Source organism: Oryctolagus cuniculus, chromosome 18 (assembly GCF_051225735.1).
Source record: "Oryctolagus cuniculus isolate XC-2025 breed Fujian yellow rabbit chromosome 18, ASM5122573v1, whole genome shotgun sequence".
NCBI classification, from domain to species: domain Eukaryota; kingdom Metazoa; phylum Chordata; class Mammalia; order Lagomorpha; family Leporidae; genus Oryctolagus; species Oryctolagus cuniculus.
This window is the reverse complement of record NC_142884.1, coordinates 51,311,953-51,339,881: the sequence shown is the minus strand read 5'-3', so window position 1 is coordinate 51,339,881 and position 27,929 is coordinate 51,311,953. Positions and strand designations below refer to the sequence as shown.

The 27,929-nt window shown below is 57.5% G+C and overlaps 1 protein-coding gene and 1 long non-coding RNA gene across 5 annotated transcripts; one reads left to right on the top strand and one right to left on the bottom strand.

Annotated features, from left to right (window-relative positions):
• Positions 1 to 829: 829 nt before the first annotated feature.
• LOC149120962 (uncharacterized) lies at positions 830 to 10,222 on the top strand. 4 transcript variants are annotated; one of them, XR_016225003.1, is made up of 3 exons: positions 830 to 1,629; positions 4,502 to 4,603; positions 9,786 to 10,222. It is a non-coding gene; the product is annotated as an uncharacterized LOC149120962 (long non-coding RNA). The 4 variants fall into 4 exon arrangements; XR_016225004.1 differs by lacking the exon at positions 9,786 to 10,222 and adding an exon at positions 5,501 to 5,631; XR_016225002.1 differs by lacking the exon at positions 830 to 1,629 and adding an exon at positions 3,861 to 3,954.
• DRC7 (dynein regulatory complex subunit 7) lies at positions 1,996 to 27,095 on the bottom strand. The gene is made up of 18 exons (XM_017342250.4): positions 26,993 to 27,095; positions 23,490 to 23,702; positions 22,946 to 23,120; positions 21,989 to 22,114; positions 21,234 to 21,428; positions 19,939 to 20,097; positions 18,935 to 19,153; positions 11,294 to 11,422; positions 9,322 to 9,394; positions 8,404 to 8,532; positions 8,129 to 8,257; positions 7,134 to 7,354; positions 6,581 to 6,796; positions 5,649 to 5,759; positions 5,452 to 5,562; positions 3,640 to 3,834; positions 2,734 to 2,873; positions 1,996 to 2,626 (listed from the first exon to the last, which is right to left on the bottom strand). Exons 2-18 carry the CDS (start codon positions 23,693 to 23,695, stop codon positions 2,533 to 2,535), a joined length of 2,628 nt encoding a protein of 875 aa, XP_017197739.2. The 5' UTR covers positions 23,696 to 23,702; positions 26,993 to 27,095; the 3' UTR covers positions 1,996 to 2,532.
• Between the last annotated feature and the right edge of the window lie 834 nt (positions 27,096 to 27,929).

Genomic DNA, 27,929 nt, shown 5'->3' with positions numbered 1-27,929 from the left:
AGGAGATCAGGATGGACTTCCAGGCTCCTGGCTCAGACCTGGCTGTTGCAGCCATTTGGAGATAGAAGCAGCGGATGGAAGATAACTCTAACTCTCTCTCCCTCTATTGCTCTGCATTTCAAATAAATTTTTCTAGGAAGTTAATGTTTAAAAAAATAAGGCCTTTATTCTACATAATCACTGTATGATCACTCCCAATAATCCGCTAACATAGTTTATATTCAGGTGTCCCAAGTATCTTTTTAATAATGCTTTTCTAACTAGGAATCAATCAGAATTCAGCACATTTGGCTCTTTTCTACTCCCCAGGTGTTTTTTTTTTTTTTTTTTAATGACTCTGGCAGAAATCAGGCCCTTTGCCTTACTGAGTGTCCCAAATGATGGATTGGTATTTTCTCTCGGTATCGTTTACCTGTTCCTCCTCGCCTGCATTTGTTAAATGGACGTTGGCTCTAAAAGCTTGATTAGAGCCACGAGAAGCTTTTAAAAGTGCTTCTTGTGGCAGTGTAATACATATAACCCCAAAGGCTACTTACTGCAAGCGTACGTGGTGGCGAATCTTCAGTCAGCAGCCCTGGGTCAGGAGCAGGACGTCACCACCAAGCAGGAGCCCCGCCACTGCTCGGGTCCCTTCACTGCTCCTCGCAGCCTGGGAGCGAACATGCTCTTGACTTCTAGTCCCATCTCTGGATTTTGTGTTTTTCTTCTTTATATACATAGAATCATACAGTACTTTTTTGCATCTAGACTCAACATTATTCTTGAAAATTTAAATATCATTCTATGTAGTTGTAATTCATTTTATAGCCTGATAGCGGCCTCCGTATTACTGACATTTGGGTTTAATGTGTGTGTGTGTGTGTTGAGGGGGGGACTCTCCTGTGCATTGTAGGATGTTTGGAAGCATTATCTTCCCTAATCAATTATTACAACCAAAAATATCACAAGACTACAATGTATGTGCCATTCTACTCTTGGGCACTTGGATGGTTTCCAGTTTGGCCCTGGTATCAACAGTACTGCTTACCCACACGGCCTTCTGTGGTATCTATGTTTATCTGTCTAGCTGCATTTTTGTTAAGTTCATGGAATGGATGGACAGGAGGTAGAAATGGAATTATGGGTCCAGTGTGCCAAAGTGGTTGTGCTAATTTACACCTCCACCAGGAAAGCTGTTTGAGAGCTCCAGGTGTTCCTCATCCCCACCAACCCTCATTGCAGCCAAACTGGTGGGCATGCATGTGGTGGCCCTGTCCCCTAATGACTGCTTCTGATAACATTCTCGTGTGTTTCTTGGCTGTTTTTTTAGAGCTAACACCTTAGTGAGGACTCCCATGTGCCATCCCAGTCCTCTCTGCTCTATAAGCCATATTTAATGCACCAATGCCACCCCATTGCACAAATGGGCAAACTGTCTGGTACAAAGAGGAACTGGGATTCAGTCCTTTGCATTCTGACGTCAGGCGGCCCCTGTGCTCCGGACCATGCACCGTGGCCTTGCCGTTGCCAGCCACCCGCTGGGACACCTAACAGCTTGTTTGCAGGTGTCTGTGAGACCATCTGCAGAGGGGCTTGAAAACTCAGCACTCCAAGGGGAGAAAGGACAGAAGGGGCCGGCGCTGTGGCAAAGTGGGTAAAGCTGCCACCTGCAGTGCCAGCATCCCATATGGGCGCTGGTTCAAGTCCTGGCTGTTCCACTTCTGATCCAGCTCTCTGCTACGGCCTGGGAAAGCAGAGAAGATGGCCCAGGTCCTTGGGCCTCTGCACCAGCGTGGGAGACCTGGAAGAAGCCCCTGGTTCCTGGCTTTGGATCGGCAAAGCTTTGGCTATTGTGGCCAACTGGGGAGTGAACCAGCAATGGGAGACCCCCCCCCCCTTCTCTCTGTGTAATGCGGCTTTCAAATAAGTAACTCTTTAAAGAAAGAAAGAAAGGACAGGAAGCAAGTGTGGACGGTGGCTGTGGGGGGGTGGGGGTGGGGGGGGGGAGGTGTTGGCTTACAAAGAAGGGAAGGCAATGGGGAGAGTGTTTGGCTTAGCGATTGGCGTGCCTGTGCCCCATATCAGAGTGCCTGGTTTCCGTGCCAGCTCCAGCGCCTGACTCCAGCTTCCTGCTACGCAGACCCAGGGAGACAGCAGAGATGTCTCAAGTAACTGGGCTCTGGCCACGCCGGCTCCCGCACCAACCCCCAGCCTTTTAGATGTTGTGGGGAGTGAACCAACAGGTTGTGGCTTCTCTCTCCCTCTCTCAAGCTAAAAAAAAGTGTGTGTGTGGGGAGGGGGGATAAAGGCTGGTGCTGGAGCTTATGAAGCATGAGGCACAAATTCCAATGTTTATTTACAGGAACGTTGTGAGAAGTGGGAGCAGCCAGGCCGTGGAGGATGGGGGGGTGGGTGGGCTGTGTAGATAGACGGCCATTAGCTGGTGTCGGAGCTTGGGCTGGGCTGTGGGCGGGGCTGGGCTGTGGGCGGGGCTGGGCTGTGGGCGGAGTTCCCTCCCTCTGCGCTTCAGCTGAGTCCTCGGGGGAGGGGGCATCAGGTGAACACTTTGAGGAACTCCACCAGGCGGGGGTCCTTGTAGAGCTTCTCCTCCAGAGCCAGGTACTTCAACGGGGCCAGCTCCTTGTGTCTGCAGTCGGAGAAGAGGGGTGAGGCATCACAGCACTGGGGGCCCAGCCCCCCGGCCGGCGCTCCCCAGGCCCCCCCCCCCGGCTCCCCAGCCCCTCAGCCCCTCACCGGCTGAGCCGCTGCTCCAGGATGCGGATGCGGAACATGGCCTGAGAGCAGTAACTCAGGTACAAGTCTTCATCCTCGGGCGTCAGGGTCACCTGGTTCTCCTGGTACCACTGCTGCTTCTTCTGCAGCTCCTGGGTCTCCTGTGGGCACAGGCAGGCGGGGAGAGCGCTGATGACTCCGGCCCTCGCCCGGGTTGCAGGATGCAATCCCACTGGTCACCAGATGGCCCCATGGGGGTTCATCCCCCTGTCCCTTCCCATGCAGGCCAGGAAGGCGGGGCAGGGGCCGCGGGCTGTCTCGGTGGGAGTTTCTGGGTCGTATGAGGAATATTATGTCTGTGAGGTAGGAGCAAGGGTTGGGACTGAGACGGCCACATGCCTCAGGACAGGTGACTGAGATTTTCAGGGCCTCCAATTTCTGGTTTGCAAAACAAGTGTCATGGTACCCCCCACCCCCACCCCCCCACTTCTCTCTGCGACAATTAAGTGTTATAATCACAGCAGCAACTCGGTCTGCGCCTGACCAACAGAAATGGGTCAAGAACTAGGAGTCGCTGCAATGCCATTCACCCAGCACCTCCCCCCAGCCATCGCTCCGCCTCTCCCGTCCCCGGCCCACCCATCTCTTCATCCATCTGATGGCGGGAGGCCAGCCTGCCTGCTTCTTCCCACCCATCCTTCCTTCCCTCCAATCATCTTTCTCTCCCTCTATCCCTTCTTCCTTGCTTGCACCTGTCTGTCCGTCCGCCCAAAAGACAAGAGGGAGAACAATCCAGTAGTTTGGACTCCCTGGCACTGACATACTCAGCAGCCCATCTCAAGTCCAGGAGGTGTGGACAAGCAGCCCGGGGCCTTGCCCCGGAGGCCCGCCCCCGACCCCCGCGGGCGTGGGGGCCCCCAGCTGCACCTTCTCGAAGCGGGCCTGGATGAGGTTGGCCTTGTCGATGAGCCGCTGCTTGAAGTCGCTCAGGCACTCGTCCTTGAGGCGCACGGCCTGCCAGCGCGTCAGCTTCTCTCCTGGGGGCAGCTGGGCCAGGAACGGGGCCAGGTAGTCGAGCTGGGCCTCCATCTGCCGCAGGTGCTCCTCGTGCATCACGCGCTCCTGCGGGGGCGGGGCGGGGGTTAGCGGGATCAGCAGGCCCTCCAGAGCTCGGGGCAGCTGTGCATGAGCCGTGTGACGGCACAGGGCCAGGCAGCACCAAGATGGGCCAAGGAGGGGCAGGTGCGTGTGGCTCTTGCGCCCGTGTTCACTGGTAACAGCCAACTCTTGTTTGTTTGTTTCTTTCTTTCTTTCTTTCTTTCTTTCTTTCTTTCTTTCTTTCTTTCTTTCTTTCTTTCTTTTCCTTTTCTTTCTTTTCTCTCTTTTCTCTCTCCCTTTCTCTCTCTTTCTTTCTTTCTTTCTTTCTTTCTTTTCCTTTTCTCTCTTTTCTCTCTTTTCTCTCTTTTCTCTCTTTTCTCTCTCTCTTTCTTTCTTTCTTTTTTTTTTTTTTTGAGATTTACTTATTATTTGAAAGAGATACAGAGAGAGAAGGAAAGAGAGAGAGAGAGGATAAGAATCTTCCATCTGCTGGTTTACTCCCCAAATGGCTGCAATGGCTGGGGCTGGGCCAGGCCAAAGCCAGGAGCCTGCAACTCCATCCAGGTCTCCCAGTGAGCACTCGGATCATCCTCCACTGCTCTCCCAGGTGCATTAGCAGGGAGCTGGGTCAGAAGTGGAGCAAGCGGGACTTGAACCAGTGCTCTGATATGCGATCCCGCTGGCTTTGCAGGTGTTGGTTTAACCCTCAGCTCCACAACGCGGTCCCTCAGACGGGATCTTGTCTGTAACCACACAGGCTGGGACCTGGCAATCCATAGCAGATGCTTACTGGGTAAGCACCAATTGGAATCCACGATGCTAAACTGGAAGCTGCTGGTAACTTCTCATTTCTCCTTCTCTTTGAGGATTCTCATTGGCTGATGGGGGCTGGTAAAGCTGGAGAGGCGGGGCTCTGCCCTCTCCTGGGACCTGATGCCCTGGCCTGCTGCTAACCCCAAACTATTTCTGGAAACCTCCACTCAGTTGGTGAAAGGGACTCCGAAGCTGGCCCAGAAAACCAAGCTGGCCCTTACAACCCGAAGGTGTAACTGAGCACCACGCGCTGGGGCCACGGGCCCAGGCTGCAGCCTGGTGGGAGCCCCGGCTGGAGTCGAGCCACACAATCTTAATTCTTCATGCCAGCTTGGCTACTGCCCCTGCGGGTGGGGAGAGACCTGGCCCGAATCCCGGGGCTCTTTGGGATGAATTAGAAATGGCCAACTCGGGGGCGTTTGGTGAAGTGGTGAAGTCACCCACTCAGAGTGCCCGAGTTCCAGTCCTCGTTCCTCATCCAGTTTCCTGCTAACGAACACTCCGGGAGGCAATGGCGAGGATTCCAGTGCTTGGGTCTCTGCCACCCATGTGGGAGACCCAGATGGAGGTCCAGCCCAGCTGTTGCAGGAATTCGGGAGTGAACCAGCAGATGGAAGATCTCTCTGCCTTTCAAATAGAATTCTTTTAAAAATTAAGAGAGAGAGAGAGAGAGAGAGAAAGATAGAGAGAGAGCGCAAGCGAGCTCAGCAGCCAGGATGACCACACCGTATCAATAACTTCATTCTCTCTCAAAGAATTTCCTGGCAGAACCCAGGGACCTCTGGGGCGGGGCTTGGGGCGGGGCTTGGGGCGGGGCGCGGGACTCGCCATGGCCTCGCGGTACTCCTTGCTCTTCTCATTGCGCTTGGTGTCATAGATGGAGACGGTGAGCGTGTGCGCCTCCTCCTCTTCCTCTCGAAGCTTCAGGATCTCCAGCACCTGCATCGGGAGGTCGAAGGGCACAGAGAAGACGCCCCCGCCACCACCCGTCGCCACCCACCTGCCCGCTATCCGTGGGCGCTCACCTCCATCTCCGACTCCCAGGCCTGGTGTCTGGACAGCTTTTCCTCGTTCTTGAGCTGCATCATGGTCTCGTACTGGTACAGAAGCTTCTTGGTGTGCTCCATGGGCTCCACCTGCGGGACAACCACCGCCGTGACAGACGGGCTGCCAGGGTCATCGTGGCGAGGCCACGTGTGTTCCAACCCACCTCTGCCACTTGCCAGCTGTGTGACCGCAAGCAAGTCACCTGCCCTCTCTGGGCCTCGGATGCCTCACCTACTTGGGTGCACATAATAAGAGAAGAGGCGCTGAAGACAGAGGGGCTGGGGGAGGTGTCGGGAGAGCGAGGACTTGGCTTGGAAGGTGAACTCCAGCATCAGGCCTGGGATCTGGGGTCTGCTGAGACAGGGGCCTGGGGGCCGACCAGGAGGAGTGGTCTTGGCCTGCTGGGTGCCCTTTTCTGGTGGGAAAGGGAAAATTTTCAGAGGAGCTTCAAAGGTGTGTCCAGATGGGAACTTTTTTTAAAAAAAGATTTATTTAAAGGCAGAGCAACAGAGAGGGAGGGGCAGAGAGAGAGAGAGAGAAAGAGAAAGAGATCTTCCATCCACTGGTTCACTCCCCAACCGGCCATAACGGCCAGGGCTGGGCCAGGCTGAAGCCAGGAGCCAGGAGCTCCACCTGGGGTCTCCCATGTGGATGGCAGGGGTCCAAGCACTTGGGCCATCCTCCATTGCTTTCCCAGGAAGCTGGATCAGAAGCAGAGCAGCCATGACTTAAGGCCCTGGGCCACGGGTGGGAGCTTTGGATTTTCCCAAGGGAGAAGGAGGAGTTTCCTGGCTAGGATTCATGGGCGTCCCTCCCAGTTCTCCCAAGTTGCGTGGACAGGAACGCGGTGGGAGTGGGGCGCTGACCCCCCTGGCCCTGGACCGCTGCCGCCCCACAGTCATGGGCCTACCTCGAAGCTGACACACATGTCGGGCGTCATGATGACCTTGTTGCCCTTACTGTCGACCTCGGTGCGCCGCAGGAACTCGCGCCGGGACGCGGTGATGTAGTCGTCGCGGCAGTGGAAGCGCAGCTGGATGCGCTCCTCGCTGATCAGAAACACGCGCTCCGCCACGTCCTCGTCCGCGGGCTTCGCGGGGTTGCGGGAGAACCGCTCCGTGATTTTCTGCGGGGCCAGAGCATGGGCGAGTGCAAGGTGAGGCGGAGGAGACTTCTCCCTGTGCTCTAGGGACTCCAGGGTCTGGGGCCAAGCAAGGCGAAACACACCCCCTCCCCGCCATGGTTTCTCATGGCCAAGCAGCTCCAGCCCTGTGTGGTGCTGGGCCCCGTCTCCAGCCCCCTTGACAAGACTCAGCTTGCTTACTGCTTGGCCCAGTGAGGGAAGGTGGAGTCTGGCCCCAGACAGCCCCAGGGTCGTGCACGCAGTGAATGCTTGGTGCACAGTGTGCTGTAAGTGTCTCCGCCCCAGGCCCAGTCTGCCAGAGCACGTGGCGAGCTCTCACCACCATGGGCCGGGGGTTCGACTCCGAGCTGTCCCCATTCGACTTCTTGGTCCTGGATCCAAAATTGATGTGGCGGTAGGAGAGGAAGTCTGCACGCCCCTGATAGTGCTCTGTCATCGTCTTGGGGGTCTCCTCCCGCTTTATCAGGCCATCCACGCGGGCTGTCTCGTAGAACTCCATGACGCGGTCCATCTCGGGCAGCATGGACTTGTAGGAGTGTACTAGGGTGGGGGGGGGGTGGCGGCCGGGTAAGTAACCAGAGTGCAGGCCCAGAGAGAGACAGCTCTGCCTGAGCAACCGATGCCCTCTCGCTGGCCGCCTAGGTTGTGTCCCACACCCCCCGGAAGAACACCTGCATGAAGCCACTTTTGCTCTTTCTTGTTACCAGGAGCAGACTCGCAGCCGTGGAATGACCTGGTAAAAGGCGGACATGGCTTGGGCTTGCTATCAGTGGCTTCTGCCCGGCTGTGCTCCAGAAAAGCTATGCCATTCACTGCCTACCCATGGCGAGGGGCAGCTGTGTGCTGCCTCCCACGCCTGTCTGCACCCAGTAGGACCGTTTTTAAAGCCATCTTTCCAACATGAAGGGTTGCAAGATGGCCTCTTATTGGTCCCATTTCCTCTTTTTTTTTTTTTTTTAAATATACACTGGGCCTAAGCTTTGCTATAAATTCTTGCTTGGGGTTATTGGGTCTCTCCCAAGACGCCTCCTCCCCTCCCTGCTTCCCATCCTCACCGGCGCTCTCCGCCCGCTGCCTGGCCCTTCGAGGGGAGGCTGCTTGCTGCAGCACCCTCTGCCAGTCCAAAGTGCCCTCTCGGTGGGATCCTGCTCAGTCTCGAGCCCTGGATGGGTGCGGCCCTGGCTCCAACCTCCCTGGGGAGCACTAGCCGCTTCCCCTGACTGCCCACGCATCAGGTGTGCCGAGCAAGGCAGCGGCCACCCCAGAACCTTGTCGGTGCCCAGGTGCCCGTCTCCCTGCCCCGGGGCCGTGTACCGCGCAGGGCCTGGGGGTGGCCCGGCTGGAAGTAGTCGGTGTGCAGGCCCGTGGTCTTGTTGATGTGCCTCAGCTCCAGCGTGTCCTCCCGGTTCTGGTACCACTCCTTGATCTCCACAACCTCCGTACCTGTGGGGCCGGCAGACGCCTGCTGCAGCCAGGCCGGCTCCCCTGCCGCTACCCGCTGTGCCGGCAGTGGCCACACGCACGGCGAGCCGGCAGAAGGGCATGCCCAAGGCCACCCAGCACAGCCCCACAGCCAGAGCGAGCCTTACACTCCAGGTCCTGGTAGGTGGTGAGGCGGCTCACCAGGCCGTTGCTGTTGAGGTATGGGGCCCACTTCTCCAGCTTGGCCCTCTTGTACTGGATCACCTTCTTCCCGTTGGGGCAGCGGGTCTCGAACGCTGTGTGCACAGACAGAGCTGGAGTTGCCTGGTCGCCCAGCCCTGTACCTCCTGGTGCACTGTCTGCAGAGCCCCTCCAGGCCTCAAGCCCACCCCTGGGAGGCACAGAACAGCGTGGGGGACTGCCCCACCCCTGGAGCAACTCAGGCCAGGCAGAAGCACAGACCCACCCGAGGCGGTATCCAAGCCTGACTAGAGGGGACAGCACTGCAGCCAGGCCACGTTCTCGCTCACTGCCAGGCCTACACCTGTGTGGGTCTCTCTGCCAGAAACGCCCGCCCTTGCTGGGATGACCCCTACTCCTGGAAGCCCATTCTGCCTGCCCATCTCCCAATACCTCCCCCAGGACTGGACTGGGTAACTCCCCATCCCCCTGCCCCACCCTGTGTTCCCATGACAACCACTCCAGCACTTTGCATCCTGCTGGAGCGGCCTGTGCCCTCCTGGTGGGCCGCAGGTGGGACCTCGGCAGCCAGCAGACCCCAATGTGGGCGAGATGGGCCCCGCCCTGCTGCCCACTCCGCCTGCCTCTGTCTGGTTCTGACATCCTCTGTGCCCTCTGTGCGTTGCCCCCGCCTCTGCTGTGCAGAAGGTGTGAAGGAGGGGGAGGGGATGTGTCCCCCCCCCCCCCCGCAGCAAACAGCACACGTTACGTGAACCCTCCTGTGTGCCAGTGCCGGGACCGCATGGCTGAGTGTGTGTGGTGGAAAGGAGCGGCCTGCCCTCGGCTATGGAGCTCCCCGGAGGCCCGGGCACTGGCTCTGGAGAGGACGGGAGGACCACAGAGACCTTCTGGGGAGATCTCGATCTGTTCCACCCACGAGGGCGGCATGTCGAAGCTCTTGTCCTCGTCCTCCTTGCCCTGCGGGGAGAAGGGGTGGGCAGGGCGGGTCAGTGCCTTGTGGGGGAGATTGTGGTCAAAGCTGGTGGCTCAGCCCCGCAGGGGAGCCAGCCTGGACGTGGAAGGCAGACAGGAGCTCTCGCCAGGGCACCCACCACTCCCTGCACCTGCACCCCGTGTGCCCAGTGCTTCATTAGAGAAAAGCTTCTGGAGTCTGATGGACCCAAGAACCGGCCTCTAACACCAGTGAACCACTCCAAGCCTCAGTTTCCCTAACTGTAAACTGGCCCTCCTGGGAGGCCAGCGTGCTACAGAGAGGGCGTGGGACAAGCCTGGCTGACGTAATGATGATTTCCTTTCCTCTCTGCACCTGTTTCCCCATCTGCACAACTGGCCTGGCCTGGACAAACAGTCCTTAAAACAGGTGGCTATGGAGCAGATGCCGTCTCGGTAACTTCCTCCACAAACATCGCTCAGACCCGACTTCCACTCATGATTGTGAGTCCCGAGTGGTCAGCAGGGAGCACCATGAGAAACCTGGGACATCGGGTAGGAGGCGGCTGGAGGCCCTGGTTTGTCCTGGGGTCCGTGCTGAGTCCTGACTCTTAGGGACGCCCCCTTATCAACCTCTGTGATGGGGTGGGGGGGCAGGCTGCGGGGCTGGAACTGTGTACGGGTGCTGGGGATGCTGCTGGCAGGGACAGGGTCTCTGGGCATGGACTGGGCCAAGCCTCAAGGCCAGCAGGGGGCGCCAGTGTCCTGGGATAGATGGCAATAAATAGGGGAGGTCCCTGTGCTTAGCACAAATGCGGAGCCAGCATTCCACATGGTTCCCCAGGCAAGTGTACAGCTGGTACAGGCAAGTGGTCACCAAGCTAGTACAGGAGGTAGAATGGAGACGCCACGGGAGCCCAGACCTGGAGCCAGGTTCAAGTCTCAGCCACTGGCTGTGACACCTTGGGCAAGTTTCTTAAACCCTGACGTATGAGTCTTCCCATCTGTGAAATGGGGTGAAAAGAATCACGGGTAATAACTAGACCCTGCCTCGCTGGGTGGCTAGGGGATTTAAACGGGCTAATTCAGATTGGGCACCTGCACCAGAGCCTGGTACTCAGGGAGAGCCCTGTGCGCGCGGCCTGGGCTCAGTCCGGGACCTCGGGATGGGAACGATGTCTTTAAAGAGGCACTGAAGCTAAAGTGGTTGTGGAGCAGCCCTAACCCAGCTTGACTGCTGTCCTTAGAAGCAGCAGGGGTTGGGACAGGGACTCAGAGGGGAGGCTGGGTGAGGGCCCAGGGAGAAGGCGGGCTCGGGCCCTGGTCCTACCAACACCTTGACCTCTGGCTTGCAGAACGGCGAGATCATGAGTGTCTGTGTTGAACCACTCCACTGGTGGGATGTCCTGAGAGCAGGCCTAGACTTGTCATTGCCGCCGTGAGCTTGACCAGGAGCCCCTCCCCCATTTTACATACTGGAAACAACCCTGAGGCTGCCCAAGACCTCAGAGCTGTAACTAAGGCCTGTGACCACCACCCACAGGCCCTCACGCGGACCTGCCAGGAAGGCCCCTGCTGACCCGGGGAAGGTTCTGGTAAATGACCTTTGGAAGACCTCCTAGGACAGGAAAGGCATGGCAATGGGTGGGCACCGAGGAACGGCCGGCCCTGGGGCTTGTGCAGAGGGCTTTTATGTCTCCATTCCCAAAGGAGCAGGGCCACCCCTGAATGGGTGGGAGGTCCTGGGCTGGTCACTGGGCCTGTGTGGGCCTCAGTTTGTCCATCTGCTTGGAGGAGCCTATAACCAGCCTACTGGTCTACCTCTGCATAGATGCACCTGCTAGTAAGGTGGCCATCAGGCTGCCGGGAGTGGGACAGGGGCAAGGCCTCCCATGCACTCCCCACCCGTGGGCCACGGGGACTTACCAGATTTTCCACGTCGTCATCATCATTCACTCCGGAGTCGTCATCCTCGGTCAAGGACAGGTGGGGCTTGTCGGTGCCCAAGACCATGTATTCCCACCTCACAGGGTCTCCCAGGTCAAAGACCAGGTCCTGAAAGGGTGGGGGAGTTCTGAGTGCGCCCCTCAGCCACTCACACCCCCACTTGCTCCATGGGGAGGCAGGGCCATGGGCCTGGGCTCAGGGAGGCAGACCGTGGGCATCCTCCTCCTCTCAGCAGGGAGGGGGCAGGAACCCCCTCCCATAACCAGTCCCCGGTGAAGAAGACCCCAACTGCTCAATGGGAGAGCCCAGGGAACTCTCCAGCTGGGCCATGCCTACACACGCGCTCACCCAGCCCCAGCTCGTGCAGGAAGCAGGGAGCCCCAGAGGGGGCACATATGGAAGCTGGCCAGGTGGGGATCTCTCCTCCCTGGCACGGCTCGGGTCTCCTCCACCTTCCCCTCACCCAGCCCACCTGAGGCCAGGGCCACAGGAGCCTCAGCAGTTCCCAGCTGCCCCCAGGGCAGGCCCCTCCCCCTCCACACCAAATTGTGCTGCCAGGGAGATCCAAGGTAAAGGACAACTGCCCACCGGGGCGTGCCCTAATCCTGCTTTCGGAGGGGGAGGGGTGGGGGATGGGGGCGAGACCCCTCACAGCTGAAACAGGGCTTGGGGCGGCTGAAGCTTAGTGGAGAGGAACCTGGTCATTCAGATGTCTGCATTGCTTTCAGTGGTCACTTTTATGTAGCGACTAGTGGTGAGACATTGTCCTTTGCTCCTTTCACTTAAAACTCTATCTCTGTGGCAGAAGCATAAGCGGGGCAGGTGCTGGTGCAGAGAGTAGGATGTCGCTTGGGATGTTTGCATTTTTTATTTTATTTGAAAGAGAGGTAGAGACAGAGACAGAGAGGTCTTCCATCCGCTGGTTCAGTCCCCAGAGGGCTGCAACGGCTGGAGCTGTGCCAATCCAAAGCCAGGAGCTTCCTCCAGGTCTCCCATGTGGGTGCAGGGGCCCAAGGACTTGGGCCATCTTCTACTGCTTTCCCAGGCTACAGCCGAGAGCTGAATCTAAAGAGGAGCAGCCAGGACTAGAACCAGCGCCCATATGGGATGCTGGCACTGCAGGCAGCGGCTTTAACCCACTGTGCCATAGTCCCAGCCCCAGATGCTTGTATCTTATCACAGCCACTGAGCTTGAGACCTGGCTCTGCTTCAGATGCCAGCGTCCTGATAATGTGCACCCTGGGAGGCAGCAGGTGATGGCTCACGTACAAGGGTCTCTGCTACCCACACGGGAGACCTGGATGGAGTCCCCAGCCCCCGCCGCCTGGGCATCTGGGGAGTGAACCAGCAGAGGGAAGATCATGGTCTCCTGTTTCCCTGCCTTTTAAGTAAATAAAAGTCCTTAACATAAAGCAGAACCGACTGGACGGGCTGCAGCCTGTGGCCCAGGGTGTGTCCACACCGGGCAGTCTCTATGGATACCTCACCAGCCTCCCCTCCCCCTAAAGCTACTTCCAGTGGCTTTGAAGGAAGAAAGGAGCCATTCCGAGGCTCAGGTGGCACGAAGGGTGCCAGCCAGCGTCCTGATGCCGTCCTCCATGCCCTCACTTGCTGACGCGGTCCTGCCCTTCCGATCTCACTCCCGCCTTCGTCCCGCAGCATCCGGCATCCGGGACCCCTGTCACTCATCTCCTTTGCCAGGCACTGGCGTGGAAGGAGGCCACGGTCTCCTGGGACACGGGACCCTAGCAGTCACAAGCCTGGGCTCTGGGCAGGGCACTCTTGGCTCTGCCCTGACCCTGTTGCGTGGAAGCAGTCATTTCACTTCCTCAGGCCTCAGTTTGCTCACCTGTAAAATGGCTCACATCCAGTGGAGAGCCAGCAACTCTCCGACACCCCTGCTGAGTGTTCTTTCCCACACCCTGTGAGGTCGCTGAGGGACGAGAGCACCTAGGCTCCAGGCACAAGGAGGGGCCGGGGCGTAGGGGGTGCCTTTCTTTGCTGAAGGCAGAAGTTCATCTTTCTCCCAACTTCATACTTCTACACGGACTGCACCAGAGCAGTCCCGTGTCTGCTCCCGCCGTCTCCCACAGGGGGCGCCCCAGGCCCTTGCACAGGGGAATGCAGTCCCAGAGCAGAAGGGGCTTCTCCATGGCGTCCTAGCCACTGTGATGGGGGCCAGGTGCCTGGTGAGCCAGACCCCCGGGGTCTTGCCCATGGCAAGGCGCCTCCAATCTGAGGAGGAGGAGAAATCAAGCCAGCTGGACTTGAACTTGGACGGGCAGGCGCCATGTCCCCACGCTCCTCGTTTTCCCGGGTCCTCTGTTTCTGGCCAGGCCGGTTTCCCAGAGATCCTGGCCTTTTGGCTCTCTATTGCACACTTCCCAGATGTCCAGGGCTGAGCCAGGCCGAAGCCAAGAACCTAGAATGCCATCTTGGTCTCCCACATGGGTGGCAGGGGCCCAAGCACTTGGGCCATGCTCTGCTCCCTTCCCAAGCACATTGCAGGGAGTTGGCTCAGAAGTGAGGCAGTGGATTAAAAGGACAATAACACACACATGCAAAAATAAATCTAGGGTGGCTATATTAATATCAGAAAAATAGATATCAGCACAGAAATATTATTAGAGCTAAAGATGGTCATTTCAGAATGATTAAACGATCATGACGGTGGCCAGTGCTGTGGCGTAGTGGGCTAAGCCTCCGTCTGTGGCACTGGCATCTCATATGGGCGCAGGTGTGTGTCCTGGCTGTTTTTCTTCTGATCCAGCTCTCTGCTGTGGCCTGGGAAAGCAGTGGACAATCACCCAGGTGCTTGGACCCCTGCATCTACGTGGGAGACCAGACAGAAGCTCCTGGCCATCTCTGGCCATTGTGGCCATCTGGGGAGTAAACCAGTGGATGGAAGGCCTCTCTCTCTGTCTCTCCCTCTCTAACTCTCTCTCAGATAAATAAAAAAAATTAACACGATCATATAAACAATTCATCAAGAGGACATAATCATCTTAAAAATTTCTCAATCTAGGACGGTGTCATGGCTCACTAGGCTAATCCTCTGCCTGCAGCGCCAGCACACCGGGTTCCAGTCCCGGTTGGGGCACCAGATTCTGTCCCAGTTGCTCCTCTTCCAGTCCAGCTCTCTGCAGTGGCCTGGGAGGGCAGTGGAGGATGGCCCAAGTGCTTGGGCCCTGCACCCGCATGGGAGACCAGGAGGCAGCACCTGGTTCCTGGCTTCGGATCAGCGTAGCGTGCAGGCCGTAGCAGCCATTTGGGGGGTGAACCAACAGAAGGAAGACCTTTCTCTGTCTCTCTCTCTCTAACTCTGCCTGTCAAAAAAATTTTCTCAATCTAACTTCAAAACACATGCAGCAAACACTGCTAGAATGGAAAGAACAGGGAAATTCCTAGTTCAATTTCTCAATAATGTTGTCAACAGCTGAAAGAGAAGTTGATAGAAAAGCAACAAAGCTTGAATGAGACTATCAATTGCTGTGTACCCTAAATGACATTTATAGAACGTGGCCTCAACAGGACACACATTCCAGTTGAGTGCAGAAAGCTCACCAAAAGAGACCATGTTCTGGACACCAAGCAAATCATAACAGAAACCACAAAATTCTGTTCTCTAATCAGTGCAGAACTAAATTAGAAACCAACAATAGCAAGATCTCTGGAAATTTTCTAACTATCTGACAACAAAGTAACCCATGGATCAAAGGAGAAATTAAAAGGGAAATTAGCAAGCACTTTGAATAGAAAGAAAAGGAAAGCCCAATATACCGTGTTGTGGGAGCGGCCCCTGCAGCAGGCCTCTGGGAGGAAATCAAGGCTTCCATCACGTAGAAAATCGCCGCTCCCAGAGCAGCCTCCTGCTAACACATCCTGCGAGGCAGCAGACGGTGCGCGAGTGCTTGGGCCCCAGCTGCCCACGTGGGAGACCCAGGTGGAATCCTGCCTTCCCGGCTTGGGCCTGTCAAGGGCATTTGGAGGGTAAACCAGTAGATGGAAGGTCTCTCTCTGTTGCTATGCTTTCAACTAGATGAAAAAAATTAACATTTAAAAGAAGAACTAGGGGCCGGCACTGTGGTGCAGCAGGTAAAGGCCCCGCCTGCAATGCCTGCATCTCATATTGGCATTGGTTCAAGTCCCAGCTGCTCCACTTCCCATCCAGCTCCCTGCTAATGTGCCTGGGAAAGCAGTGGAAGATGGCCCAAGGACTTGGGCCTCTTCACCCATGTGGCAGACCTGGAAGAAGCTCCTGGCTCCTGGCTTCAGACTGAACCAGCTCCAGCCCCTGCAGCTGTTTGGGTAGTGAACCAGTGGATGAAAGATCTCTCTCTCCCTCTCTGTCTCTCTCCCTCTGTAAACTCTGCCCTTCAAATAAACAAACTTTTAAAAAAGAACTAGAAAATTAAGAAGGAATGAAATTCAAAACAAGCATAAAGTTTAAAATAAAGATCAGAGTGGAAACCCATGATTTATTTAGAAAATAAAGACCAGAACTGATTTGCTGCCAGGAACAATACGATTGTCGACACAGAAGTCACCGATGCGGAGGATGACAGAGGTGGTGTCTACAGACTCTAAGGTGTTAACAGGAAAATAAGGATCCAGTGTAGACAATTCCATGGCAATAAACTTGAAAACTGCAATGGAGACGGTTTTAAAGACAGAAACTACCAACTCTCAAGACGACAAAGCCTGAATATCTATTGAAGAAATTGAATCTACAGCTTATAAACCTGTGCACCAAAGAAAATCCCAGGCCCAGATGGCTTCGCTTATGAATTCTAGCAAACATTTAAGGAAGAAATAATATCAAACACATCCAGAAAAGAATGAAAAAGCAAAAAGCCATCATTCAGCTGTGTGCTTGCCCATGTAGGCAGTCCTGAAGTCTTTGATTTGTAGAATTCGTGAGAAGGCTGAAGCTTTGCTTGACATGAGGATGGTTTTCAAAAGTCATTTGCATTTTTTAAGTTATAGGTTTACAGTTTGTTTATTTTTATTAAGGCAGAGCAGCAGAGAGAAAGAGGGACAGAAACAGATGCCCCAAATGCCCACAGCAGCCAGGGCTGGGCCAGGCTGATGCTAGGAGCCAGAACCCCATCCAGGTCTCCCATGCCGGTGGCAGGGACGCAAGCAGTTGAGCCATAGCCTGCTGCCTCCCAGGGTGCTCGTTAGCAGGGAGCTGGGTTGGATGAAGAGGCAGGACCCGGCTCCCGGCACGGATATGAGACCAGTGTGTCTCAGGCTTAGTCTGCTGTGCCACAACACCTGCCCCTCAATTGTATCTTAAAACCAAACCACAGGGGCTGGCACCATTGTGTAGTGGGCTAAGCCTCTGCCTGTGGCGCCAGCATTCCATATGGTCACTGGTTCTAGTCCCAGCTGCTCCACTTCCCACTTAGCTCTCTGGTGTGGCCTGGGAAAGCAGTGGAAGATGGCCCAAGTGCTTGGGCCCCTGCACCCATGTGAGAGACCCTGAAGAAGCTCCTGGCTTTGGAGTGAACTAGTGGATGGAAAACCTCTCTCTCTCTCTCTCTCAAATAAGTAAATATTAAAAAATAATTAAGGGCCCGGCGCCTTGGCTCACTTGGCTAATCCTCCACCTGTGGCACCGGCATCCCATATGGGCACTGGGTTCTGTCCCGGTTGCTCCTCTTCCAGTCCAGCTCTCTGCTGTGGCCCAGGAGGGCAGAGGAGGATGACCCAAGTGCTTGGGCCCTGCACCCGCATGGGAGACCAGGAGGAAGCTCCTGGCTTCGGATTGGCGCAGCGCCGGCCGTAGCGACCATTTGGGGGGTGAACCAACAGAAGGAAGACCTTTCTCTCTCTGTCTGTAACTCTGTCAAATAAATAAATAATCTTTAAAAAAAAATTAAACCATACTGCAATACTGTTACCTAAATAAAAAGGACAGAAAATATCCAGTATTGGCAAGGATGCTACAGAGCGCGGGAACTGTCATGCACTGCTGGGGAGAGTGCCCACTGACGCGGCAACTTTGGGAAAGGAACAGCATCTACGGAAGTGAACTTCCTGCCTATCCTGGAACCCACTTCCACTCCGAAGCATTTACGCGGCAGAAATGAGCGTGGGCGTTCAAGGAAATGCGTGCACAAAAATGTTCACACAGCACCGTACGGAGCAGTCCAGGCCGGAAACAGTCTTGGTGGGCAGCTGCAGTTTGGAAAAATGAGTTCTGAGGGCTCCAGATGACGGGAAATGACGAAGCAGTGAAAACGCAGCACAGCTACGCGCACAGCAGGACCCCGATCAGGAGCGAAAGGAGCCAGGCATGAGTGCGTACACTGTGTGATTACAAACAGGAAAGTAACAGATGCGATTAGAAGTCAGGCTGGGCCGGGCCGGCCCTGTGGCACAGGAGGTTAATCCTCCGCCTGTGGAGCCGGCATCCCGTATGGGCGCCGGTTCTAGTCCCGGCTGCCCCTCTTCCAATCCAGCTCTCTGCTATGGCCTGGGATAGCAGTAGAAGATGGCCCAAACGCTTGGGCCCCTGTACCCGTGTGGGAGACCCAGAAGAGGCTCCTGGCTCCTGGCTTCAGATCGGCGCAGCTCTGGCCATTGCAGCCATTTGGGGAGTGAACCAGCGGGTGGAAGACCTTTCTCTCTGTCTCTCCCTCTCACTGTCTGTAACTCTACCTCTCAAATAAATAAATAAAATCTTTTTTTTTTTTAAAAAGTAACCATTGTTATAAAAAAAAAAGTCAGGCTGGGGGTTAACTTTGGGGAGGAGGAGAGGTCAGTGACCAGGTGGGCCCCTGAGGGGCTGGCCCCAGCTGACAGGTGACTCGGGGTGTGCTAATTCAACACCCTGTGCACATGCCTGCACACTCTCGCGTGGGTATGCACGTATGTGTATCTGTGCCATTTACATAAGTAAAAAATATAAGGGAGCTTCAAAAAGTTCATGGAAATGTGAATTAGGCGTCCATGGAATGGGCTTTTGGTGCAGTTAACCATACATGTGCCACATCAGAGCACGTGGTTCAAGTCCCAGCTGCTCTGCTGCCGATCCAGCTTCCCGTGACGTGCTCTGGGGGAGGCGGCAGCTGATGGCTCAGGAACTCAGGCCCCTGCCACCCGCCTGGGAGACCCAGAAGGAGTTCCTGGCTCCTGGCTCAGCTGGGGATGGAAGATCTGTCTCTCTGCCTCTCAAATTAAATATTTACCCTAAAAGATGTCTGTTTGACTGCAAAGATGTTTTTTGAAATCCGTATCTAATTTTCTTCACAATGCGCATTTTTTGTGAATTTTTTGAAGACACGGGGTTGGCGGTAACGGAAGGCAAAGGGGCTTTCTGGGGGCGTGGGCGATGCGCCCCTCCAAGAAGTGGCTGCAGGCACCTGGGCACTGCCAGCACCTACCGATGTACCGAGTTTGCGCCCAGGCTGAGGGCACCTCGCGCGTGTGTGACACTTCAGTGTCGATCAAACTAAGAATCCACGTTTTCAGAGGACACAGAAACCAAAAGAGAGGCACCATCGCGGCAGGACGGTGGCTCACGGGCAAGGGCCTGCACCACGGGGACTTGGCTACGGGGAAGATGCCGCACTCCCGAGTCCTGGCCGTGCCCGCCCCGGACCCGCCAGGCACCTTGCAGTAGTTCCAGCAGTCCTGCATGTTGATCCAGTAGTTCTTGTGGTTCCAGAGGCTCTCGATGCCCAGGAAGTGCTCGTCCTGGGTGCTGTAGCTGCGCCCCGTGAAAGGGTCGATGAAGAAGGTCTCAGGCACCTCGCGCTTCCCCGAGAGCACCAGCACCCAGGCGTGCACGCGCAGGCCGTGCAGGGGGTCGGGCTTCGCCTTCTCCGCCTCCTGCACAGGTGGGCAACCCCCCCGATCAGATGGTTGGTAAGAGCAGCGTAGGGGGGCCCAGAGACCTCCCCGGGGCTGGTGGCCAGCAGGGGAGCTGAGCTCTGCTCAGACCCCACCCTTGGCTTCTGGTCCTCCGTGAACCTGTCCATCAGATGGGAGGGTGGGGCCGGACCTGGGGTTTGCAAACTGGACTCTGGGGGGGCTCCAGGTATCTAAGGCTTACTAGCTTTAAAAGCCATAGAGCTGGGTGAGAGTTCACCCCGACAAAGGCAACTCTTTCCTTTGGTAAAGCCACAGAAAGGAAGTACATGGCTTCCTGTCTCATCCCCCTGGGAGCTCTGTGCTGTGTCAAGTTCCTGGTGGTAGCTCCAGGGCCTGGCCCACAGGAGCAGCTCAGGGAATGCATCGTGGAAGGAGAAGATAGGGAGAGGAGGGAGGACGTTGGAAGGAGGGATGAGGGACGATGGAAGCATGGATGGCAAGATGGATGGGAGGGAGGGTGGTGGGAGAGGGGTGGGAGGGAGGGCGGGGGGTGGTGGGAGAGGGGGTGTGGGTGAGAGAGGGCATGATGGCAGGAGAGGGGTGGGGAGGCGGGTGAGCAGGTGTGCACCCAGTGAGCATGGAGCAAGGAGAACCTCGTGGACTCTGTCCCTTGGAGCTGGCTGACCACCCTGGGAGAGTCCCACGGGCTTGGCAGAGGTGAGGTGCAGTTGTGGATGGGCCTCTGCCTGCCTCCTCTCCCGGCAGTCCCTCAGCCACAGCTGGGTCCCCGGGCGCGGACCCACCATGACGCGCTCCTGCTCCTCCCTCCGCAGTTTCTCCTCCTCGGCCTTCTTCTCCTCCTGCCTCTTGATCTCCTGCTCCTGCTCAAACCTGCTGGTCAGGTCCCTGGGGGGCTTGATGGTGTATTTCTTAGGCGGTGGCTTTTCCTCCTTTTTGATCCTCTGTCACCCAGCAAGGCAAGAAGAGCCAGCTCTGAGAGACTCCCCCAGCCAGCCCTGCCTCCCAGCTGCTCCACTTCCAAGCCAGCTCCCTGCTAACGCGCCTGGGACCACAACTAAAGATGGCCTGAGCGCTTGGGCCCCTGCACCCATGTAGGGGACCTGGATGGAGCTCCAGGCTCCTGGTTTCAGCCTGGCCCAGGCTTGGCACTGGCGGCCATTTGGGGAGTGAACCAGCAGATGGAAGATCTCTGTGTGTCCCCCGCTCTAAGTAACTCTTCCAAATAAGCAAGTCTTTAAAAAAAAAAAAAAAAAAAAAAAAGGAAAAGAAAAAAAGACAACTTTGGCTGGGCTGAGAGTGCCGAAGCCGAAGGCCAGGATGGAACTACTGTCTCTTGGTCTTCTCTTGAGCCGCAGGACCTGGGCGAGCGAGGCTCTTCTGGCACCTCCGCCCGCTCCTCACCTGCCCTCCGTCACAGCCCCCGCGCTGGGACCCTCAGGTGCTCACTCAGGGGGAATACAGGCGCACCTGCATCTTGCTGGATGCCTCAGGCCCCTGAGTCCCTGCCCCCGAGCTGCGGACCCCCGAAGGGGCTTGGCCCGGCTGAGAGTCCTGGGACTAAGCAGTGGTAAAAGGTATCACCACCGTATGAGCGGTTTCCCATCTAGACGGATGCTTTCATGAGTCTGACCACTAAGAGTCATTTCAGAGTGCCTCGTGTGTTCATGGCAGCCCCTGGCCCATGTAAAAGCAGGTGTGCGAACACAGACCACACCACCCCCCACTGGCAGGGTTCTTTCTTTTGCTATTAACATGGGGGTGGGGATTGAGAATCAAGTCTGCACATTTGTCTGCCACTTCCTTTCATGAAGAGGGCTGGGGCGTTTGGAGTCTGATGCATCAGGTACAGCTGGAATAGTTTGACTTACACCAGAAGTCCCGTGGTGTTTGTGAAATTCACCCAGGGCGGGCAGCACAGTGGCTGGCACTGGGTTGGACCCAGCGGGGAGCGACAGTGAGGTGGGAGGTGGGGGCTGTGTGTGTTCACACATGTGCACAAGGGAGTTACCAGGGCGGTTGAAGGGCTGCCTGGGGAGAGGGCAAAGCCAGGGCAGGGGCACCAGGAGCCTGGCTGTACCTCTCGGGGCTTGACGGTGAGCGGGCACACCTCCCGCGTGAGGTCCATCTGGCACAGGTCCTGCGAACTGTAGCCGTTGACGCAGTAGGCGTCGTAGCCGGAGCCAAGGAGCAGGGAGCAGAGCAGCGTGCTGAAGTCGAAGCAGTTCCCCTGCTGTCGCTTCAGGACCGTGGTGGAGGAGTGCAGGTGCGAGGGCTGCGCACGGCAGGCGGCGTCAGCACCTGCCGCTCCGCCCCGCCAGCCAGCAAGCCCACCTGTCAGACTGGGGCCGAGGCTGGAGTGCCCGCTGGCCCCTGGCGGGGTTCTAACCCTTGTGGGGCTCGGGACCCCGCCAAACACAAAGTGGACACCACCTAGCCAGTGCGATCCCCAGGTGCCTGCAATTTTAAGGGGCCCACAGACTTCCCCCAGAGGCGGGAATTCCAGCTTGTAGAAGCCTCTGGCCTTGGCCGCCTGATGGGGGACTTGGCTTCCCGTGTTCCCCTCTCCTATCCGGCATCTTCCCCTTGCCTGTCATTATCGACACCCCACTCTTCCTCCCTCTCTCCACTGGCAGAGAGAAGGCGCCCCAAGGTGGGGCAGAGGCCACAGGAGGCTGCCCCCCCCAAGTCAGGCCAGGGGGCCAGGCTTGCTGTGCGCCCCCAGGCAAGGCACTGCCTCTCCCCAGGGGGGTCTCTGAGGGGCTGTGGCCTGAGCCCGCCCTGGCTTCCCAGCAGCCCCCGGTGCCCCAGGACGCCTCTGTGAGCGGGACTCACCGGCTTGAGCGGGTCTGGCAGGGGCACCATGGTGAGGAAGTCAGAGACAAACTGGGCGCAGCCGTCCCAGTTGTAGAGTTCGGAGTAGGGCAAGAGCGTGGGCCGGATGGTTGTGCTCACAAACTTCTGCAAGGGAAGCCTTGGGCAGCCTGGAGCTGCGGGTCCTGGGGCCCCCAGGGCCTTCCTCAAATCCCGGGGAGCCCTGGCGGGGCAGAGCAGCCCCCTTCCCGGAAGTGTATGGTGGAGCAGAGGCAGTGGCTGGGAGACCCCACCCCCTCACGAGCTTATTCTGGATCCGGGTAGGAGGGGCCTTGGGAGCTCCCTCCCCCTAGCACCCCCCAACCTCGGCACCAAGGGGGGAGGCTCAGTGCCCCAGTGAGTCAGAGTCAGAGTCGGGGTCCAGCCTCCTGCCCCCTAGGCCCCTCACAGGTGTGGTCTTTCCAGAGGTTCCTGGCCAGGGGCAGCTGAGGGCCAGTGCAGGCTCCAGCCCCAAGGCCAACCCTTCCCGGGAGTGGCAGAAAAACAGACCCAAGCCCCAGGACAGGCCCCGGGGCTTCTTCCTCACACCTGTGGTCCAAAGCGTGTCCCTGAGTCCCCATCTGTAGCTGGAATGGTGTGGGATTCACCCAAAGGTAGCAAAACGCAGGTGCGCAGGCCCCACAGACCATTGTATTCAGAGCACATGGTGATTTTTGACACCTGTGCTGGCTGCCCGCACTCACAGACCAGCGCTTCCCTTGCAAATCCCAATCCCTTCTCCTCCTGACCTCCTAACCCAGGCCTGGTTCTACCCCAACCCCGCAGCAATCCACGGCTGCCTCTCCAGGTGGGGCATGGGGGCTCATTCCCTCGCAGCCCACCAGGGCTGAGTTTGTGTGCTCCGGCCTAGAGGCTCTTGGGCCCACAGCCTTGCAGAACCCGCCCCGGCCCCCTGCACCCTGCCTGTCCCGGCCTTACGGGCACTTCACACTCGTTGAGCGGGTGCAGGAAGAGGGGCACGCGGTCCGGGCACAGGTGGCTGTACTGGCGGGAGAAGTTGTCTGCCACCTGCAGCAGGTGCTCCTCTCTGGGCGTGTTAGTTTTGTAGGAGAGGGGCAGCTTGGAGAGGTCAAGGGTGTCCTTGGTCGAGAGCCTGTGCTACAACAGGCACAGCGTTAGTCCCAGGGAGGCTTTGCCTGGCCCCTGGGGAGCCTCAATCCACCCGCGCCGCCACTGACTCCACCCCTCCCTCATTCAGCCTCAGTGGCTATCAGCATCCACACCTGCACTTTTAAAGAGCTAAAGGGACTGAGGCACAGAGAGGGTGAGTGAGTCACCCAAGATCACACAGCCAGGCAGAGGGAGAGTGGCCACTCAGACCAGGCAGTCTGAAAGCGGAGCCCTCCCTCTGTGTCCTGATCCCAGCCCGGTGCCACCACCCTGCCTGGCTCTTCCTGTGCCCAGTCCTGGTCCACTCTCACCGGGGTTGCAGGGCCCAGAGCCTCCATCCCAACACACTCACGGGAGCTTTGCCGGGCTGGGGAGCGGGGTCTCGGCCAGCTTCCTCTCCAGGTCTCTGAGCTTCTCCGGCGTCATGGTGGTCTCCTTGCGCACCTCCACCGGCCTCATCATGGCCTTATCCATCCTGTCCGCCCGTTCTGCCCGCTCGGCTGCCTCCTCCCGCTCGGCCGCCTCCTCCTCCTCCACCTTCTCCTTCAGGACCTCCATTCTGGCACTGGGGGAGGGGTGACCCTCAGATCAATCACCAACAGCCGCCAAGCCGCACTGTGCATCCCCGGGACCCCCGGAAATGGTTTCAAGTGGCCTCCAGCACACAGACCGGAAGTGATTCCCTCTTTTTTTTTTTTTTTTTTTTTTGACAGGCAGAGTGGACAGTGAGACAGAGAGAGACAGAGAGAAAGGTCTTCCTTTGCCGTTGGTTCACCCTCCAATGGCCGCCGCAGCCGGCGCACCGCGCTGATCCGATGGCAGGAGCCAGTACTTATCCTGGTCTCCCATGGGGTGCAGGGCCCAAGCACTTGGGCCATCCTCCACTGCACTCCCTGGCCACAGCAGAGAGCTGGCCTGGAAGAGGGGCAACCGGGACAAAATCCGGTGTCCCGACCGGGACTAGAACCCGGTGTGCCGGCGCCGCGGCTCACTAGGCTAATCCTCCGCCTTGGGGCGCCGGCACACAGGGTTCTAGTCCTCCGCCGCAAGGCGGAGGATTAGCCTAGTGAGGCGCGGCGCCGGCCAGTGATTCCCTCTTAAACTTCCTTTCGGTCAAGGACAAAGTCCTGTGTGGCGCTAGCACCTCTGTAAGCCCACCACCAGCGCTGCGCCTCAGTCTCTGTCTGTGGCCAAGGACACCGTGGCATAGCCAAGCGCCCCCTTCCTGTAAAGACAGCACCCGAGAGGCACCTGCTGCAGGTGCCTGCTCTCCCCCAGCACAGCCACGTGTTCTACTTGCACAACTCCCTTTAGACAGGCAGGGCAGTAGCGAGCCAGCATCCCCGATGGGCCCAGGTTCAAGTCCTGGCTGCTCCATTTTCCTTCCAGTTCCCTGCTAAGGCACCTGGGGAAGCAGTGAAGATGGCCCAAGTGCTTGGGTCGCTGCCAGCCATGTGCAGACCCGGATGAAGCTCCTGATTTCTTGGGGGAGTGAACCAGAGGATGGAAGACCTGTGTCTCTCCTTCTCTCTAACTCTGCCTTTCAAATAAATAAATAAATCTTAAAAAAGAGAAAAACGGGTGCACATCAACTCCTCCGGGTCTCCCACATGGGTGCAGGGGCCCAAGGACTTAGACCATCCTCTGCTGCTTTCCCAGGTGCAACAGCAGGGAGCTGGATCAGAAGTGGAGCAGCCGGGACTCGAACTGGCACCCATACGGGATGCTGGCGCTGCAGGCGGCGGCTTTAACCCACTACACCACTACACTGGCCCCTCGCATCTCTTTTGATGGTTATCTTTTCTTTACAGTAATGATGCTAATACTGTATGGATTGCTACCCTTTCATAGGGTCTCCTATTTAGAGGTCTTGATTCAATCCAAAAAGTGACTTGGTTTACAAAAAGCATTCACAACAGTCAAGCGACACAGAATGTGACCAAAAAACCCATGAAGGTTCCAGGTGAGTGACATCTCATCTCAGCAAACTGCGGCCTGAGGCACAGAGACCAGAGAGACCAAGGCACGTGGATGAGGGGCAGGTGATGGGGTCAGCTCCTGGCCACGCCCTGTGTGGCCGGCAGACAGAGGATAGGCCTGGTTCTGTGACCCACGCTGCCACAGAGCAGGGCCTGGCTGAGTGGACCCTGTTGTCCTCCCCAGAGATCCAGGCCCTGCCCCACAGCAGAGCCCCGCGTTGGGGAGGGCAGAACTGTGCCCTCAAATGTTCAGCTTCCAGAGCCTCCTGCAGCTACAGGTGACGTGCTGGCCTGAGAGGGGACCGAGTTCTGGCCAGTGAGACGTGAGCACAAATTCCCGGGCGGCTGATTAGAGGGCCGCGCCCAGGAGGCCCAGCTGTAACTTTTGTCCTTTCTCTTCCTGCTGCCTGGAAGGGGACCTCCAGCTGGGGTGGGGTGGCCACGGCGTGACTGTGAGGTGACCACACGTGCCTACTAAGGATGGCAGGTGGAGACACGGGGACGGAGGTCCCAGGGGATGCCACAGAGGCCCAAGTGCCAGCTCTAGACTCGTGTGGGAGCAGAGCTCAGCCTCCCCTCGCGTCCCTGCTCCTGGCTGCCCAGCGCCACCCCAGCAGACCCACCAGTCCCCGGTTCCGGCCTTTCCATCACCCCATCTCAAATGTCTACTTCCTCCACAGCCAACAGAGCAAGAGCCCAGCGAGGAGGAAACCCGACCCAACTCCCAGGCTGTGGTGCGGAGCAGGGAGGGAAGGGCAGGTGTCCCCGTTTCTCATCACCCTGCAGAATCGAGCCAGCCCCGAGCATGCAAAGGGGACCAGGAGGTAAATGCTGGCCCGCCCTCCCCGGGGAGACAAATCACTGGCCAGCAGCCAGGGTTGGGAGAAATCCTGGCTCTGCTCCCTGCTCCTGCTGTGCCCTTGCGCCATGCCCTGCCCCTTCCTGGGCCTCAGTTTCCCCTCCTGCCAGAGGAAGGGAAGACCAGGTGCTTTTGCCCAGTTCTGACATTCTGTGTTCTAGGACTTGGGACGTGCTGAACACTCCTGGTGCTGGAAGCCAGTCGGTCAAGGTCACAGCAGAGGCCCCAAGTCCAGGAAGCCTATCCACGAGGCCCGTCCAGGACCCCAGTTCCTGGGGGACAAACCTCCAGCCAAACAGCATGGCTGGGCGTCAGATCCATTTCAGCACAAAGAGCATGAGCCCCGGAGGCACTCACAGTTTAGTTAACAGCTACTATGTGCAGACCCCATGCTAGGGCTGCACAGGGCTATTCTCACGGATCCTCCAACAACTCTGTGGTGCAGACCCTCTTACGATGCCCACTTTGCAGACGACAAGATTGAGGTCTAGAGACCTTCAGGGCAGCACATACAGTCGTAGCTAGTAAGTGGCAGATTTGGGATTCAAACCCATCTCTTCCTGGCTGTGTAAGCCGTGCGTTTCAGAGCCTAATGAGTTAGGAATGTCCAGGAAAGGACGGTGGGAGGCAGGGACGTGGTGAAGAAGGAAAGGAGCAGGTCCAGGTGTCAGAGGGCGCCAGGGGTTACCGTGGAGCCGGCACTGGGTGGCCCTGAACCCAAGGGCAAGGGACCCCTGGAAGAGGCGGGGAGGTGGGCAGCTGGGGCCAGAGCTGCAACACCTTATTCTCCCCACAGCTGCTAGGGAGGGCCATCCTGCCTCAAAGCTCCCTGGACCCTGCCCCATCCACAGGCCCTTCCCTGCAACCTCCTCCTCCCCTCTACACACACTCACGAAAACCTCCCCCCAAGATCAGGGCTAAAGACCCCCCAGGAAGAGGCAGCCCCCTCATCCCACGACCGTCCCCCTCCCTCTGCCAAGCCAGTCCAGCAGCCGCAGACCCCTGCTCCCTCCTCACCCCTCCGAGGACAGCCTGTGCTAGCTGTTAGCTGTCTCCATGGTAACAGTGTTCCCAAGCTGTGGGCTGGTCCCCGGAGAGGAGGCTTCTGGGAAATGTAGTCTTTGAGTTGTCCCGACTCCCTGGGCCAAAGTGTCCAGGTGATTAAACTTCCAGTTGTCAAACACAGCCTACAAGCAGATGATTATATTACAACAAAAGCAATAGGAGCTGGAAACTCACCCCTTCCGGATTTCCAGGCCCCTGTGGTGACACCCGCCTTGGGGAGAGGGATCCCTTCGCCTTAGTCAAATCAGTCGGGGGCTTACTGAGTGCAGGGGAGCTGCCGAGGGCCACACGCAGGGCCGTTCCTCCCAGCCGCTGTGGTTACTCACCCACAGCACCGCCTCGGCCCCTGCCTCCCAGCCACTGTGGCTTCCCTCCAGGGACACGGAGACCGGGGTGGCTGCTGGGGACAGGCTGGACCTCTGACTTAGCAGATGGCGCTCAGGACAAGGAAAACCCATCCATTACAGTAGGGGCCCAGAACAGTGTTTATTTATTTATTTTAATTATTTTTTAAAGATCTATTTTATTCATTTATTTGAAAGGCAGAGTTACGGGGGGGGGGGGGGTGGAGAGAAGTAGAGAGACCTTCTATCTGCTAGTTCACTCTCCAAATGGCTGCAACAGCCAGGGCTAGGCCAGGCCAAAGCCAGGAGCCAGGAGCTCCATCCGGGTCTCTCACAAAGGTACAGGAACCCAAGCACCTGAATTATCTTCCACCGCTTTCCCAGGCTATTAGCAGAGAGCTGGATCGGAGATGGAAGTGGGGCAGCCAGGACTCAAATCAACTGACGCTGACATCACAGGCCACAGGCCACAGGTGCAGCTTAACCCACTGCACCACAGCACCGGCCTGCCCCTGGCTTTAGATGCTGCGGCTAACCTCCCCCAC

What these genes read in the sequence shown, in the direction of transcription:
- DRC7 (XM_017342250.4), bottom strand. Translation starts at nt 23,695, where the DNA reads ATGGAGGTCCTGAAGGAGAAGGTGGAGGAGGAGGAGGCGGCCGAGCGG. An exon ending in CCACCCCCAGGCCCTGCGCG is followed by an intron (nt 7,355 to 8,128) that starts GTACACGGCCCC and finishes CCCCCACCCTAG; the next exon opens with TACACTCCTACAAGTCCATG. An exon ending in CCTGGGAGTCGGAGATGGAG is followed by an intron (nt 5,563 to 5,648) that starts GTGAGCGCCCAC and finishes CTCCCGATGCAG; the next exon opens with GTGCTGGAGATCCTGAAGCT.